This window comes from Lynx rufus, unplaced genomic scaffold (genome assembly GCF_022079265.1).
Source record: "Lynx rufus isolate CCGP_SWC_20201006 ecotype Redwood Valley unplaced genomic scaffold, mLynRuf1.p SCAF_26, whole genome shotgun sequence".
Lineage (NCBI taxonomy): Eukaryota > Metazoa > Chordata > Mammalia > Carnivora > Felidae > Lynx > Lynx rufus.
Window position 1 is genome coordinate 12,586,581 of NW_025814841.1, and position 17,869 is coordinate 12,604,449.

At 38.7% G+C, this 17,869-nt stretch overlaps 1 protein-coding gene across 1 annotated transcript in view; it reads right to left on the reverse strand.

The window, feature by feature from the left end:
- The window catches only part of TMEM67 (transmembrane protein 67), a 54,622-nt gene extending 49,756 nt beyond the window's left edge, over positions 1–4,866 (reverse strand). The window contains exons 1-3 of the mRNA XM_047088997.1: positions 4,644–4,866; positions 2,923–3,011; positions 469–562 (exon numbers count right to left, since the gene is read on the reverse strand). Coding sequence (XP_046944953.1) covers positions 469–562; positions 2,923–3,011; positions 4,644–4,866 — 406 coding nt within the window. The remainder of the gene's footprint in view (positions 1–468; positions 563–2,922; positions 3,012–4,643) is intronic.
- Between the last annotated feature and the right edge of the window lie 13,003 nt (positions 4,867–17,869).

The window sequence follows — 17,869 nt, forward strand, 5'->3', positions numbered from 1 at the left end:
CTTTTGAGTTGAAACATATATACTTTATCATATTAAGGAAGTATCCATCTTATCCATCTAATTGTACATTGTTAAGACTTTTTTTTTTTTAATCAGGTAGGACTTTTTATTCTCTTCTCAATGCCTGCTGTTGACTTAAACATCATTAAATTCTGGGCAATAAAAAGTACTGTTCACCAAGGTATTTCCATTAATGTCCTTATCAAAAATAACATAAGTGGGGGTGCCTGGGTGGCTTAGTCAAAGTGTCCAATTCTTGATTTCGGCTCAGGTCACAATCTTGCAGTTTGTGAGATCAAGCCCTGCATCAGCCTTTGTACTGAGTGTGGAGCCTCCTTGAGGTTCTCTTCCTCTCTCTCTCTGCCCCACCCCTGCTCGCATTCTCTCTCTCAAAATAAATAAATATATATTTGTTAAGTAGCATAAGTGAAGATTCTACTATTTTTTCATAAAGAATCTACTTCTTACCTAAAATATGGCCAGTAGGACAGTGGCATTTTCCTTCTGCAGTTAAACCAGCAGGGCAAGAAATGCAATTCCAGCCATCTTCAGTAACACCTTTCTAAATTAAAATAAATCAATAAGTAAATTCTCCTCCTTAATTGATGCTGTGAATTCAAGAAGCCACAGTAGTGTACAATTTGTAGTCAAGATTCAAATAAATCATGCATATATGAGCTACATAAATATTTCTTGGAGAGTCAAACTGTGCTCACTTTCCGAAATTAAGCTATACATTATTACTATGTACAGACTACTGTTAACTCTGGGCAACCGTTGTTTCTTCTTCATGATTTTCAGTTCAAATGAGTCATTTCTTTCAAAGTAATATTGCCATTCAGTTTTTCCATTTACAAAGAAAAAAACAACAAAATTCAACAGCATTTAATCAACAGATAGTCAATTAATAGTTTGGTTTTACCTGTTCTAAAATATTCTAATTTTTACTTATTTAAAAAAAAAAATTTAATGGTCATTATTTTTTAGAGAGAGAGACAAAGCATGAGCAGGGGAGAGGCAGAGAGAGGGAGACATAGAATCTGAAGCAGGCTCCAGGCTCCAAGCTATCCACACAGAGCCTGATGTGGAGCTCAAACTCATGAACTATGAGGCCATGACCAGAGCCAAAGTCAGATGCTCAACTGACGGAGCCAACCAGGCGCCCCATTAATTTTTATAATCCAAATATGTCAGCTTTTAAAAATTAAGTTATGATTTAAAATGGGTGAATTTTATAGTGTATGAATATGTAAATAAAGTTGTTAAAGTTATAAGGATATTGCTTTCGACCCAGAATTGCTTGTATTAATGAAAGTTTTGTTTTTCTTTTTAAGTTTATTTATTTATTTAGAGTGGTGGAGGGGCAGTGAGAGAGGAAGACAGAGAATTCCATGCAGGCTCCGCACTGTCAGCACAGAGCTGATGCAGGGCCTGAACCCATGAACCATGAAATCATGAAATCCGATCTGAAATCAAGAGCCAGATGCTTAACTGATTGAGCCACCCAAGTGCCTCAATGAAGGTTTTTTATAAAATATGACATTCACAATTAGGCGTATTATATTATATGATTTTTCCTAAACCTGGGGCAAAAATATAGTATCAAAAACATGAATGTAACCAAAATGAATAGAGAACAAATGGTAATAACAAAACAATGCCACAAATTATTTTTAATTTTAGTTGAAAAGACTGGATTTGTCATGAAATGCTCCTATATTTGTCAGTACATTATATAGGACTATTTAAAAATTATGATTGTTGGGGTGCCTGGGTGGCTCAGTCAGTTAAGCGTCCAACTCTTGATTTTGGCCCAGGTCATGACCTCAGGGTTCATTAGATCTATTCTGCAGTGTGCTCTGCCCTGATAGTACCAGTCTGTTTGGGATTCTTTCTCTCCTTCTCTCTCTCTCTCTCTCTCTCTCTCTCTCTGCCCCTCCCCCACTCATGTGTGCACACGTGTGCGCACATGCTCTCCCTCTCTCAATATAAATAAATAAACATTGGAAAAATAAAAATTATGCTTGTTTAGTAATCTCACTGAAAAATAAATTTGCTTTGTAGCCATTTCATATTAGCTTTTTATCATTGATAATTCATCTATGGTCAATATTTACAAAAATATAAAATACATATTAAGGTGAAAATCAAACTTAAAAGTTAAATCAAGTTAGCCATAAATTAGGACAACTGGTAAATTAAACTAGTAACTTAATAATAATTAACTTGATAGTATTTTAGACCATTAAATTCCCAGATTCAATTATTTTATTCAGATAATGAGAAGAAACATCGCTATAAAAGAACTGGCTCACAAAGACTTCGAATTATCCAAAATGACTGGAAAATGTATTTCTGTTAATTAAGAATCATTACATATAGTAACCATTAATTTACTAATTTTCCTAAAATTATGATATGACTAACAAAACAGCAATAGATATTATTTAACCTCTTTAGTGATGCAATTGGCATTTCATGAACTTATCACACCTCAGTTATCATTATAAACATGAATTGTTATATAAGACTGTTAACACAATAGGTGTAAGGCACAGAACTCAATCTGTACCAGTCAAAAAACTCACACATCCCAACTTGTTCTCTATATATACCATTCATCTATATTTTTTAAGTCACTGAGTTACTCTATGAGAAAATATAAAGACACAAATATTCACAGCTTTGTGGTTTTTTAAATCTCAGACTTTAAAAACTAAGGCAATACATTTGTTTTTTTCCAAGTCTGCATAAAATTTCACTCATTTCTCAAAATTTACTCGAGAAAAACAAAGTTAATTTAATAATTTTGAGTTTTGGGACCATATTATAGTACAGCATTAAAATATAGTTTAAAAAAATAAAGATATGTTAATTTACTACTTTTTACAGTAAAATGATTTTAAAATAAATACTTGATACCATGTTTTCCGGGCACTTTTTACAAATAATATCAGGTCCTCCATTATTAGAGATCATCTGAAATCCTGGTAAACACACACATGAAGTTCCTAAAATAAAAACAGTCAATTTTGACCTTGGTAAATAAAAATAAAGCTCCAAGATAGGGAAAATTTTAATATTCTTAAAATCTTGAGAAGAAGTATAGCTGTTAATAGCAAGACTCTGGAATCAGCACTGCATGGGTTCTAATCTTAATTCTGCTATTCAGCTGTGTGACCTTTAGCAAGTTACTAAACTCTATGGCTTGGTCTCCACTTTGGCAAAATGGGGGCAATAACAGTACTTACCTCATAGGGTTGGTATGGGTGTTAAATTAGTTATTATACGCAAAGATCTTAGAATGTGTATGGCACGCAGTAGGTACCATATGTGCTACCACCTTAAGTGCAAGCATAACTGAACTATTAAAGTACTGAACTTGAATTTTAATAATCAAACTATGCATTAACTGCTATGGGAAATTTTACTGTTCTGTTTCATCCAACCATACACATATATTCAATGAATTCAAATTTACTTTGTCAAAACAAAACCTTATTAGCAAAGTTACCTTGATTCAAATAAACCATTGTTTTCCTCTGGACAGACAGTAGGCCTTATAAGATAATCACCATTCAACTTGCTGGACAGGTAAGGACAACATTCTCTAAGGAGGCATCAAGTGGAAACAGCACCCATAGGAATCTATGTAGTAGGATGCATCCAATATCTGGGTCCGTAACTATGAAGCAACACCTTACAGTTTAAGAGCCGGTGAAATGCTTCCTCATTCATACATCCTCACACGAGGAGCCGGCCCAGTCTTAAATGACAACTTTAATGAGGATATATCAAATTTGAAGTTGGGAGAAAGTTAACACCATGGGTGACCAAATCAAGAGTGAAAACATTTTGGACTTAGAATATGGAAAAAGTCTTATTCTGAGCAGTTTCAGTGAGGGGAACTGGGACCAAATGACCTACGTTTGAAGGGGAAAAAAACAACAACTAAGTTTAATACAAAGAGACTTTAAGGGCAATTAGTAATATTCAATAATAAAAGGGATGAGTCCTAAGGAAATCTATATTAAGAACACACTGTATAGTGGAAATACATGGGTTGAGACTGAGGGCAGAGAGACACCAGTTCTTCCAATCCACAATTTAGGTAACAAAGAAGATGTAACAACATCATCGAGGCTTGAATTTCCTTATCTGTAAAATGAGAAGACTGGACCTAATCATGGTTAAGGTCCCTTCTAGCTCTAGGTTTCTGGGATTTGAAGAGCAAGATAAAGAGCTAACAAAATTTATAAGCGCTAATTTGCATTCCCTCCGCAACCCATCCTGTGACCTACTTCTCTACACCTCGTTCCTTCTCTATTTTTTTTCTATCTTCGGTGGGCGACTTTCCAGGTGCCTCCCGAAAGACCCCTCGGATGAGAAGTGAGGGACTGGCGCCGAGAAATTAATTATCGGACATGGCTCAGGGGGTAGTTTACTTGGGTTCCCCAACCTCATTTGTGTGCAAGTTGCAATCCTCCAAGGAAACCCACCCCTCAGGAGTTGGCAGTTAACTTTCCTGAAACATTTCTTCCCGCCGACGAAAATGTGTTTCAGAGACAGGGGGAGGGGGCAGCGGGCAACAGGAAGCCTGGAGTGTTAAAACACTGGCTAGGGCCCACCCTGAACGGTCTCACCTCGGGCATCCTGCCTCTGGTTGGCTCCACACGGCACACAGGACAGCGCGGAGATATCGAAGTACTGGTTGTGGCCGCACGACTCCGGCTGCAGGAATGGAAATGAGAAGGTCTGGGCGTGTGAGACTCGCGGGAGGGCCAACAGGAGGAATACGTTCACAGCCGCGGCGAAGGTGGACCAAGCCGCCATGGCTACCCTGGCCCCACCGCCGCTCGTCACCATGGTGCAGACGCCGGCGGCAGCGCAGTCTCCCGCGCCCCATCAGCCGCTGCGGCGAACCTGCAGAGCCGATTGGACGACTCCGCCTGGGGTTCCGGAAGTGTCTGTCGTCGCCGCCTGGTTGCTAGGTGAGCAAAGCCTCGGGAAGCTGGCTGGTCTGGGATAGGAAGGGGTAGAGGTACAGTAACCCTGGAGGCTGGCAGGCCAACCCGCTCTTTAAAATGTGTTTCAAACTCTGGGACGCGACCCGTTACCGGGCTTGTTATCAGTTTAGGAGGTCGGTAAATAGAATTTCACAGCAAAGACTATATGCGATAGTATGACAGAATTATGAGTATTGTTTCATTAAGCTGTTGAATGATGTTTACATCAGAATTTATCCAAATCAGGCCATTTTCGCGTTAAAGGAGACATTCCAACAGAGTATTTGCAAAATACATTTGTCAAAAAAGTAGAAAAAATCCACTGATTTGAAATATGCAATGCTGGAAAATTGGCTTAAGCACTAAAAAAAGATCTTTCCTGCCAGACTTTTTCTTTGTGTTTCTACTTTCTTTGTTTCGGGTAAAGGAAATCATGTATATAAAATTAGATTATCTTTACTCATTTGTGAATAAAGAAGGAAACTAATTTTTAACCAAATTTAAACATACACGATGTTTAGGCATCCTTGAAGGCTATTAGCACCAAAACATTTTAGAATTACCTTTAGAGCCACTTTACAGATCATAAAATTTTATTTCTCAATATTTAAATCTCACTTCTGTTTCTGTTGTATTTTATTTTATTTTGTTCTCACACTCCCCACTCCCCCAATAAAATCACCTGGCATAATTTTCAGCCACCTTATCAATCAGTAGTAGCTAGAAACAACTTTTGGCTCTCTCAAAAAAAAGATAGATAACTTTAACCAGTATCCACCATCAGTCCTAGTATTTTTCATGTGGCCTTCCCCAAAAGACCAGCATTCACTCAGTCACTAATATCTATGATACAGGACACAGTAATATGTTCTGAAAGCTCTCTCTTAAAAAGGAATCTCAAAAATGTTTTTGAGTAATTATGCATTGCTGGGGTGTTTAACTGGTAGTGGAAATCATTTATCTGATTAAGATTTTTTTTTAAAGACATGTGACTATACAAATGTCAATGACTCAGAAAGGGTATGGTCAGAATAGTTGAGATTAATCTGCAAAAGCTTCGTATGGGTGAATTTTAATTCTAATCTTCCTTGATGAAGTGCATACTGTTATATGCTCTGTGGAGGGGATTGGGGCAATAACATTTACTCATTGCCTTCTATGTAATTAAGACAACAAAAGAGCTCCCATTCTTGGTTTTTCTTGTGTTCCACACTGTGCACTATACTAGGCTCTTGACAGCATTAATCTGAACTCTTTATAATAACCCTCTGAGGTAATACTATCCCTTTCTGTATCCCTTTCTGAGGATCAAGAAAGTAACATTTTAGAAAGTGGTGGAACTAGAATTTATTTTCATCTGGCCAACTCCACAACCTGTTACCTTTCCAGTTTACTAAGTGGCTTCTTTGTGGAATAGAGGAAAAATTTGGCATATTCTATATATAGGATGAAACGATCGCCTTTAGTTAACAAGATGGTACCTCCATTGTACACCACAGACAGGGGAACGATGATTGCCTAAGACTTTTGGGCACTGTACCTGACAAAACTGCTTCAAAAAGCTAAATAAAGTAGTGAAATGATTCAAAATAGAAACAGGTTTGACATAACTGTAGATACTATGGGTTCATCTGTATAAACTGCTTACAAGGATAGCAGAAAAAATGTTAGCTAAAACTGTTAAATATAAATTGGGAGTGTATCATTAGGGACATTTCTGCTGCAAATAATAGATCAAGTAGTTTAAGCCAGTTCCCAATGGCTTAAACAAAAACAAACAGGAGAAGTCTGGACATAGGTGGTCACTGGTGTTCATTCAATGATGTCAGATAGTCACCTCTGCAGTTTTCTTGGCTTTTCCCTCTTAGTTGCAGGGTGCTTGCCCTATACCAGATTTAAGACAGGAAGAAGAAAATAAGCTGAACCAGAGATATTTCCACTGTCTCTTAAAAGAAAAAAAAAAGTAAATGCTTTCTCTATGTCATGTCTTATGCTAAACTTCTTACCTGCATCATTTCAATATTTTTAACAGCCCTATAAATAGACAGTGCATTTATCAGCTTAAAGACATCCCAGTATCACCCAGCTAAAATGTGGAAGAATTATCCATAGAAGTGGACGAGACTAGCAGAACATGGTTTAATGTCAGCTTATGAAGAAGTCTACCAAAAAACATGAGAGGATGGCTTCAAAGAGGACAGCAAATGCTTATTGAACACCTAGAATGAGATGGGTACTGTACCATGCCTCACCTACAATAACAAAATTAGGGCTATGGAAGAAGGGAGAGGCAGGGAAGGATGAATGAAAGAGCTGTTTAGGAGGAAGAATCGTGAGAATGTTATGACTTGGACAGTGGAAGTAAAGAAACAAAAACAAGGATCACTCTCGGTTTCTGATTTGGGTAGCTAGGTGGATTGTGACATTATAGGAAAACAGGAAATATCTGGGGACAGATAAAAGCTTCTTTCTGAATAAAAAAAAATTAATGGTAAAAATTAAAGTTATGGAATTATCCATTCATGGGGAGTTGGGACCATGGATAATTTAAATAACTGATATTAATTTTTTGTTTTCAGTGTGTCAGTCACTGCAATATCTCATTTGACAAAATTGGGACCATTATAATCACTTTACTTTACAGATGAGAAAACCAAGACTTAGAAAGCATATATGACTTCCTAAGGTCATACTCAGATCATGATTCTAACTCTGGTAATTTGATACCAGAGCCCACATTCTTTCTTAAAAAAAAAAATAATGTTTCTGTTTAAGAGCGAAACAGAGTGCGAGCAGGGGGATGGGCAGAGAGGGAGGGAGACACAGAGTCCAAAGCAGGCTCCAGGCTCCCAACTGTCATCACAGAGCCTGACACAGGGCTTGAACCCACAAGATCATGACCTAAGCCAAAGTTGGATGCTTAACTGACTGAGCTACCCAGGCACCCCTGGAGCCCACCATCTTGACCCTGATTCTTTACTTGTCCTCTTGAACCCTTGGATGTGCTTTCTTGGGCATGAATAAAGAAAAGGGAAAGGCAGGTAAGCCCATGAGGGGGTTAATGCATTAAAGTATCACAGAATTTAAAGTATTAAAGAATGTGATGAACAAATGCAAAGTGCGGAAGTGGAAGTTGTGGTCAGAAAGGGGAATTAGTGAGGTCAAGATCTTACAGTCAGGGCACTTTGTGTGGTAAGCCCTACTCTCTTTCCTAATCTTCAGACTCGTGGTGCCAATTCCTACTAGAACTGCTGCATCACATTCAATATGTTCTAAACTGGATGGGCTTCCATAATGGAACACTCTCCCAGGTTTTCTCCAGGTGATTCCTAGAATAAACTTTCTGGTTATTCCTGCTCTTTGCCCTTTCTTGACTCAACTTCCTTTATCTAACTAAATATGGATAGTCCCTGAGGGCTCAGTCCTAGACTTTTGTCTCTTCTCATACTTTAGTTTCCCTCTGGATGTCAACCATGTCCTTGACTTCACTGACCACTTTTTGCAGATGACTCACATATTTTTATATATCCAGGCCAAATTTCTTTTTCTGAGCTCTGAACCAGTATTTCCACTGCTTGCTTGGAAGTTCCATTTGGGTGGAATGAAGCATCTTTAATTCAAGGTGTCCCGAAACAACCCATGATCTCCATCCCTTCCTCCACCCCCAACCTTGTCTTCTTCCAGTGTCTTCTATCTCAGTTAATGGTAACATCATCCCACCTGTAATACAGACCAAAACTCTAGGAGTCACTTTTGATGCTTTCCATTCTTTCATCCTCCCATTTCAGTCTAGCTAGACTTCTTATTTTTTTTAACTTTATTTATTTTGAGAGAGAGCAAGGGAGTGAAAGAGAGCAAGGGAGGGAGTGAGAGAGAGCGAGGGAGGGGCAGAAAGTGAGGGAGAGAGAGAATCCCGAGGAGAAGGCTCCATGCTGCCAGTGCAGAGTTCAATGAGGGGCACTATCCCACAAACCACGAGATCATGACCTGAGCCAAAATCAAGAGTCAGATGCTTAACTGACTGAGCAACCCAGGCACCCCTAGACCTCTTGATTTTTTACCTTCTAAATATATCTTGAATTAATCACCCAAATATCCCTTGAATTCTTTTACTTTTCTTAACCTCTATCATCCTAAAATGTCTTCTCTCATATGAATTACTGCAATGACCTATTTTAAACCTTAATTTTCAGTTTTAGACATTATCAGTTATTCTATTTTATTTTTTTATTGAGGTATAATTGACATATAATTTTTATATTGGTTTCAGGTTTACACCATGATTCAATATTTGTATATATTGATAAATGATCACCACAGTAAGTCTAGTTAACATCTATCACCATATATAGTTACAAAATTTTTTCTTGTAATGAGAACTTTTAAGATCTCTTAGCAACTTTCAAATATGCAATGAAGTATTATTAACTATAGTTGCTATGCTGTATATTACATCCCCATGACTTATTTATTTTACAGCTGGAAGTTTATACCTCTGGGCCCTCTTCACCCATTTCACCCACTCTCTACCCTCACTTCTGACAACTACCAGTCTGTTCTCTTGTATCTATGAGTTTGGGGATTTTTTTGTTATTTTTTAAAATAGATTCCTCATGTAAATGAGATCATAAGGTATTTGTCTTTCTCTGTCAGACTTATTTCACTTAGTGTAATGCCTCAAGGTCCACCCATGTTGTTGCAAATGGCAAGGTCGCATTCTTTTTTAAAAATTTTTTTTAACATTTATTTATTTTTGAGAGACAGAGAGAGGCAGAACACAAGTGGGGGAGGGGCAGAGAGAGAATGAGACACAGAATCCGAAACAGGCTCCAGGCTCTGAGCTGTCAGCCCAAAGCACGACACGGGGCTCAAACTCACAAACCGCAAGATCATTACCTGAGCCGAAGTCAGACGCTTAACCGACTGAGCCACTCAGGGGCCCATGGTCGCATTCTTTTTTATGACTGAATAACATTCCTACATATATGTGTATAATCACATTTTTTCCCTTCTTTCTTTTTCTTTCCTTCTTTTTCTTTTTCTTTCTTTCCTTCTTCCTTCCTTTCTTCTTTCTTTCATTTGTTGTTTCCATTGTTTCCATATCTTGGTTATTGTAAATAATGTTACAATGAGTGTGAGGGTGCATGTATCTTTTTGAGTTAGGGTTTCATTTTCTTCAGATAGACACCCAGAAGTAAAATTGCTAGATCATATGATAGTTCTATTTTTAATTTTTAAAAGAACCTCCATAATGGTTGCACCAATTTAAATTCTCACTAACAGTGCACAAGGTTTCCCTTTTTTCCACATCCTCACCAACACTTGTTCTTTTCTTTTTGATAATAACCATCCTAACAAGTGTGAGATAATATCTCACCGTTGTTTTTGATTTGCATTTCCCTGATGATTAGTGATGTTGAGTACCATTTCATATACCTGTTGGCCATCTGTATGTATTCATTGGAAAAATATCTATCCAGACCTTCTGCCCATTTTTTGATCAGATCGTTTCTCTGTGATTGAATTGTATTAGTTGTTTATATATTTTGGGTATTAATCCCTTATCAGATACATGATTTGCATGTTATTTTCTCCCATTCAGTAGGAGGCTTTTTCATTTTGTTGGTGGTTTCCTTTGCTGTGCAGAATCTTTTTAGTTTGATGCAGTCCTGCTTGTTTATTTTTGCTTCAGTTGCCTCAGGGATCTATGTTCTTAAGCACTGTTATGAGGTCTCTCCTCCAGGACAGAAACCCAGAATGAAGAGACTATGCAATCTATCAAACTGGAAGGGTAAAGTGGAGTAATGTTAAAGCGAGATCTCAGGTTAAGTGTATTGCATGTTCTCTCCTTTCTTGGTTTACTGCTTTCTTTGGGTAGAGTTTCCTGAGAAAAGATGCATAAGATGTAAATTTTTGAGACCTTGTGTATCTGAAAATATCTTTATTCTTCCCTCACAGTTACTTAACAGTTTATTTGGGTATGAAGTTCTACTTTGGAAAATCCCCTCAGAATTTTGAAGGTACTGCTTCTCTTTCTTTTGGTTTCTCATATTGCTCTTGAAAAATCTGCCATTTTGATTCTTAATCTTTTGGGTTTAAATTTGCTTTTTACCTTCTGGAAGTCTTGAGGATGTCCCTCTGTCCTCATTTTTTAAAATTTTATAGTGATGTGTCTTGGAGTATTTCATTGTCTTCTTTTGTGTTGAGCACTTGTTGGATCTTAATTGTTCCTATGAAGATCACTCATTTATTTCTCTTCTCTCTTTTTGGAAGCCCTGTTTCAGATACTGGACCCCATGGACTGTTTCTTTAATTTTCTTATGTTATCTTTTCCATTTCATTTTGTTTTGTTCTACTTTCTGGAAAAATTTCCAAGCATTCTCTTTCAAACATTACCTTGAGTTTTTCATTTCCACTATTATTAATTCAACTTCTAAAAGCACTTTTTAATTTTCTGACTATATCTAATGTGTAACATCATGGTATTCTTTCATGGATGTAATATTTTATCTCTTTGAAGATATTACTTATTAATAGTGTTTTAAGTTTCCTTTTAAGGTTTTTTTTTTGAGAAATTTTATTTATTTTTTAATGTTCATTCACTTTTGAGAGACAGAGACAGAGACAGAACACAAGCAGGGGAGAGGCAGAGAGAGAGGGGGACACAGGACCCGAAGCAGGTTCCAGGCTCTGAGCTGTCAGCACAGAGGGCTTGAATTTATGAACTGTAAGATCATGACCTGAGCAGAAGTCAGACACTCAATGGACTGAGCCACCCACGCGCCCCTCCTTTTACGTTTAAAGTTTCCTTCTGCCTGCACAATCTCTGTTTTTTCAAAGTTATGTTTTGTATGAGAGGATTTACTTATAAATCTGGTGACCCTTTGCTATTTATGTATATGTGTTTTATATCTATGTATATTTATCTCCTAAATGTATGCATATTAGAGTGGGGCACACTGAAAAGCTAATAGGAAGCTCTAAAAGGACATGTGGGGCTTCTTGACTGTCTACAATGTGTAGGGTGATTTGCCTGGGCTGTTTCTTTTTCTTTTTTAGAAAAATTTTTTAAGTTTTTATTTATTTTTGAGAGAGAGAGAGGGAGAGACTGAGTGTGAGCAGGGGAGGGGCAGAGAGAGAGACACAGAATCTGAAGCAGGCTACAGGCTCTGAGCTGTCAGCACAGAGCCTGACACAGGGCTTGAATCCACGAACTGTGAGATCATGACCTGAGCCAAAGTTGGAAGCTTAACTGACTGAGCCACCCAGGCTCCCCATGCCTGGGCTGTTTCTTAGGGCATCTCCCATGTTAGTGTTTTTTCTTTCTTCTGTCTTGTTGTGCTGATCAGGTTCCCCAGGAAGAAACTTCTCTCTGGAGAATGCAAGCCTGGCTGCCAGGGAAGGAGGGTGTGAGTTTCATCATTCAGTTTCATCATTTACACGTTGTCATTCTTTCATATAATAGAACCCCTGATCTCATTTGTACCCATTGTCCCATAGTCATATTCTCTCAAGAGAATAAACTTTCCATCTTCTGGGGGGAGATCTATGTTTCTTGGCTCTGGAAAGGAGTCTTAAGTGCATGTTTTTAGTGCTTTATAAATTAATGTTCAACCAAATGTTTTCATCTCCTTCCCCAACAGAAGACACTGAGGACTTCTAAGACTTTGAGGACTTATTTGGTGTATATCAGGTTGCCTTTTGCTTTTCCCACTGTCAATTTAGGATTCAGCCCTCTTGGATTCACAAAAGAATTTATCACCTATCTATCTCTTTCCTGCTCACAAAATTTTATTGCCGTTGCCTCCTACTCTATTATCTTCGTGTCAGTTTTTGCTTCTTCCAAAAGTTCCTTTTTTGTTATATTATTAGGATTTCTGAAAGGAGAGGAAGTAAATACCTGTGTTCAAACTGTCACCTTAAACTGGAAGTCAAAAACCCTGTTAACCTGTCCTCATATACATACTCTTGCCGCCCCCTAATCCATTCTCCATACCTCAGCTGGAGTAACCTTTGAAATGCAAGTCTATCACCTCTCTGCTTAAAATAATTTTTTTTTCCCCCAGTGGGAAGCTCAACCTCTTGAGCATGAACCACAACTCCCAGCAGGGTCTGACTTGTTCCCACATCCTTTCATTGTCCCGTGCACTCCTGTGCACTCTGCCCACATTGGTCTTCTTTCAATTCTCTGAATGCTAAGCCTGTGCACCTCTCTGCCTGAACTATTGCTCTTTCCTTGCCCTCCCTGGAAATTTCCATTTACTTTGTTAACTCTACCTTTCCTTCCAGCTCATCTGTCACTTCTTTTTTTTTTTTTTTTAAAGTTTATTTATTTATTTTGAGTGGGTGGGGGAGGGCAGACAGAGAGAAAAACAGAGAAGAATCCCAAGCAGACTCCATGCTGTCAGTGCAGAGCCCCAAGTGGGGCTCAATCCTATGAACTCATGAGACCAAGACCTGAGCTGAAATCAAGAGTCAGATGCTTAGCCAACTGAGCCACCCAAGCATCTCTCATCTGTCATTTAAGGAACTCCTCCTGCCTTTGTGATCAGGCCAGGCCTGTGATTCTCACAGCATCATGTATTTCCCTTTTATAGCTCTTGTCCCTATTGTAAATTTACATTTAGTTGAGTAATTCTTCTACTAGGTTTCCTGCCCTCTCCTAGACTGCAAGAATTATGAAAGCAAGGACCATGTCCATTTTTGTTCACCCTGTCTCCTTAGTACCTGGAGTTGTGCATAACACATTGTCATTTAATATACATTTGTTGCAATGGAAAAGATTAAAACTTGCTTCACTCCCTCATTCTCTAGTTTATTGTCATCTTCCAAACTCTAAGGGGATCTCAATGCTGTGTCCTCTCATTTCATCCCTGAGAAGGGGGCAGAGGACCAACATAGGTTGAGCCTGGAGTAGGCTCTAGCCATAGTCTAAGAGACAGATTTTTTAGTGTCCACAAAATCTTCTTTCTACTTTGCTTGATGTTGATCAATCAAAGTACCATGTACCAATAACCAGTCTCAGGGGAGGACTCCAAAAATTTCTGCCCATTGCATCTTCGTTTTAGAGTCATTAGGGGAAATACAATGCAGTCAAACATTGGACAGACAATAGTTTATTTACATAGAGAAGAGACAGAGCAGGATCAGCGTCAATAGTGGTGTCAGTCCCCCATGGCCAGTGGGTCTCTCTTGGCCACTGACACAAAGCAACTGGTCTTTGTGCCACACCCCTCTCATGATGCAGTGGAAACAACCTGGCCTCTCTCTAGGACATAACAGTGGGTTGACCAAGCGATGTTTAATGTACATACTTTAAACAGAGCAAGAGTACTTAGCCCAAAACAAGGCCTATCCCACATAAGGTGATAGGTCAGGTTTAGTCTGTGTGGGCTCTTTAACTCTTGGCAAGGAGGTGTTGCAGACTCAAGGCCCATTCTTATGCAGCTGAGTGGGGTCTGAAAGACTGCATGAAGGAGACTCCCTCTTCCAACACAAAGTTTTATAGACTCTTTCCTTCTTCCTCCGTTCACCCTTTTCTTCTTTCTTTCACTTTCTCCTTATATTCTGTGTTTGGAAGTTCTCTTTAGTTTATTAGGTCTTCTTGCTTCTTTCTTTTATGTACCCAGTACTAAATGGAACCAAGAGAAATGACGCCTAAGCAGGAGAGGTCATGTTTCATGTGTGGTTCTACCTGTTCACTAGAAGTGGGTTCTATACTGAGATTTGGGGGCCAAAGCTTCAGCAGTAAAACAGATTTTGTCCACCACCTTTCCTGCATGACTCCTTTGTTAACCTATAACATAAATAACATTCAGGATCTCAGTCTCCTCCATCTTTCTACCATGGCGATAAGACTCCCATTTACTCCATCACACACAGTTGAGCAAGCTCCTTTATTTAATCAGTAGTGTCCAAACAGGGCTCCAATAATCCCTAGGGGTTTTGTAGGTGTGCCTCTGAGGACCACCTCAGGGGAAAATTGGAAAAGAGCATTCAGGTCACCACAGCAACAGGTAAGATTTCATGTTATATGCTTTTCTTGGTGCTTTACTATGTATTATATATAATATACAATGCATGTGTGTGCATGCATGTTTATGCACATGCATGTGTGTTTTACATACACAACACTCCTACTGTCACCTTCACTTGATAGGTGAAGAAATTAAGGCAGAGTGATTCAGTGACTAATGTGATACAGCTAGCAAGTGGCAGAGTTAGGTTTGGAACTATGGTATTCTGATTTCTGAGCCAGCCTTCTTGATTTCCAAGTCATATTGGAGTTTGTTGTGTGTTAGGGACTGTGGTAAGTGCTTTACAAGCACTATATCATTTAGTCCTCAAAAATGGCCCTGAATGGTGAATACTGTTATCTTCACTCTACAAATGGAGAAACCTAAGGATAAGGAATTTGTTCACAGTCATCAAGTGGCAGAGTTGGGATTTAAACTTGGATCTGCCTGATTCAAAAGCCCACAGTCTTAATCCCCATGTTCAACCTGTGCTTCTGGTGTAATGGCGTGTGCAGTGTCTATTCTGCTACAGTATAAGCTTCCTGAGGAAAGAGGGCTGAGTTGTTCACCCTCGTCTTTCAGGGGCCTTGGCAAGGTTCTTGGCCCACAGTTTGTGCTCAATAAATGCCAGTTAAATTGAATGGAAGTCAAGGTGTGCAAGATGGATAAAGGACTTTGCAGTTGAGAAGATCAAGGAACTCTTGAGATCAAGTGAGAAAAGACTGTTCTTGTGGGTGTTGAAGAGCTAGGAAGGGCAGCTGAAAGCTGTCTGATACCAAAATCATTCTGGAGGGTAGGAAGTGATGTAGATATAGTAAAAAGCTGGGAGAGGTTGAGTAATTGCCCAGGCAGAGCCACAGAATGCTCATGGCTTGGTGTGGTTACCATATTTTATGATATAGTCTTGTTCCAGAAACTTACTTTTCTTTCTGTACTCTGAAATGATTAGACATCCATGTTGACATACTAAAGGCTCAAGAAACTATTCTATAACCAGGATACCATGTAATTAAAACTAATTACCTCAACTGGCATTTTCTGGTTTTGATTGTAATTGGTATTGTTATCTGAGTGAGGCAGGAGGCAGACTAGAAAAGACAGGCATACGGTATAGTGTCTTATTTGTGGAGAAAATCTGTGCAAGTAGAAGGGGATGGCTATCCCCAAACAGTAAATGAGGCTGACAATACCTGTTTAAGCCTGTTCAAAAGAGGGAGTTTGATCTAAGCATACTTGTTCAGATTAGCCTTATAGAAAATGCTCATTAAATGATAGCTATTATTTTTGTTAACATAGATGAGAATGCTTCCTAGGTACCCTTTAACTGAGAACCACTTTTTGAGATTAGGTACCTTCTCATGTTCTATTTCCACATGTAGCGAACAACTCTTTGAGTATTTGACTTCATATAGAGAGCATATACAGGCCAGGAAAAGTGCTGGTCAGCCAGAGGTGATCTCAGGTTCACTCTACTAGTGTTTCTTCTTGTGACTTAATATTGGCAATATTGACATTCTGGAGTGTTGGTTCTGTGTTTGTTTAAAGGGAGCCTGCCTCACAGGCCAGAATCCTCTTCCTGTGGCCTCTGGGAGCAAATGAGCAGGGTTCAATTCCTGGATTGGATTCAATTCCTTCACTATCTCTGTAGTTTTGAGCAAGCTATGCAATCCTTTATGCATTAGTTTCCCTTATCTGTAATATAGGAAACATAATAGTACCTACTTCTAAAAATAGTTGTAAAAATATAATGAGATAATGCACAGGGCTTGTCACGTGGTAAGTAAGTCCTCAATATATTTTAGCTTTTGAGGCCAGGTTCCCCTAGGACCAAACCCAGGACTGTAGGGAATAATCAAGGTAAATGCTATCTACTCAATAAGCCTAGCTTCCCAAAGTGCCCTCTTTCGGCATGGATGGCCTGGGTAACCCTGACATTTGAAACAAGTCACTAATACTTACCTAGTCTAAGGTTTTATATATATTAACTCATTTAGTATTTATGGCAACCCCATGGGGTAGATATTATTTTACCCCCATTTTACAGATGAGGAAACTGAGGCATAGAGAGGCTAAATAACTTGCCCGAGTAAATGGTGGTTCTCATTCCAGGAACCACCTTTTATTCACTTGATAGACTACCTCTTATAATCATATCAGAAGGATTGAAAACTCATTTTTTCATCTCCATTTTAAAGATGTAGTATCTGCTTTCTTAGTGAGCTTTGACTCCAACCATAAATGCATCATGTAGTTATAAAACTGGTGGGCTGCTTTGTTATTTGTAAATAATAAAATAAAATCAAACACAAGGCTGTTCAGCAGATATTACATAGCTGGCATCACAGAACATGCCTGTAATTGTGCTTTTCACTTACCATTTGTTCAGGATTGGTCTGTTCTCATGTTTCAAAAAACTAGGACGTAGGAACAACAAACGTAAAAAGGCACTTCAAAAAGTTATTAATGTCTATAAAATTGAATAGGCATGCATTTATTAAACCCACTGGGTGTTGGTCATCTAAGGCAGTAAAACTAACATTTCTGTGCCTTTTTGAAGCTTATGAAAGAGCCTTATAGAAGATGCTTACAACACACGATAACTGCAGCGGTGAAAAGACAAATCGCCAACTCGTCTCTGCTTTTGCATCTCCTTAATTCCTGTAAACCACAGACGTTTCCCCAACGTACCTCAGCAGTTATTATTGAAGCTTCTCCTTACTGCAATGATACGGCCTCGAACTTTGTCTAGGAATCTCTCCCTTCTCTGGTGGAGGCGCCCGGATTGGCTGGAATCTGGACATGCGCAGAAGCTCAGCAAACCCTAGGCGGGCCGTTGTGCTCGCGGGC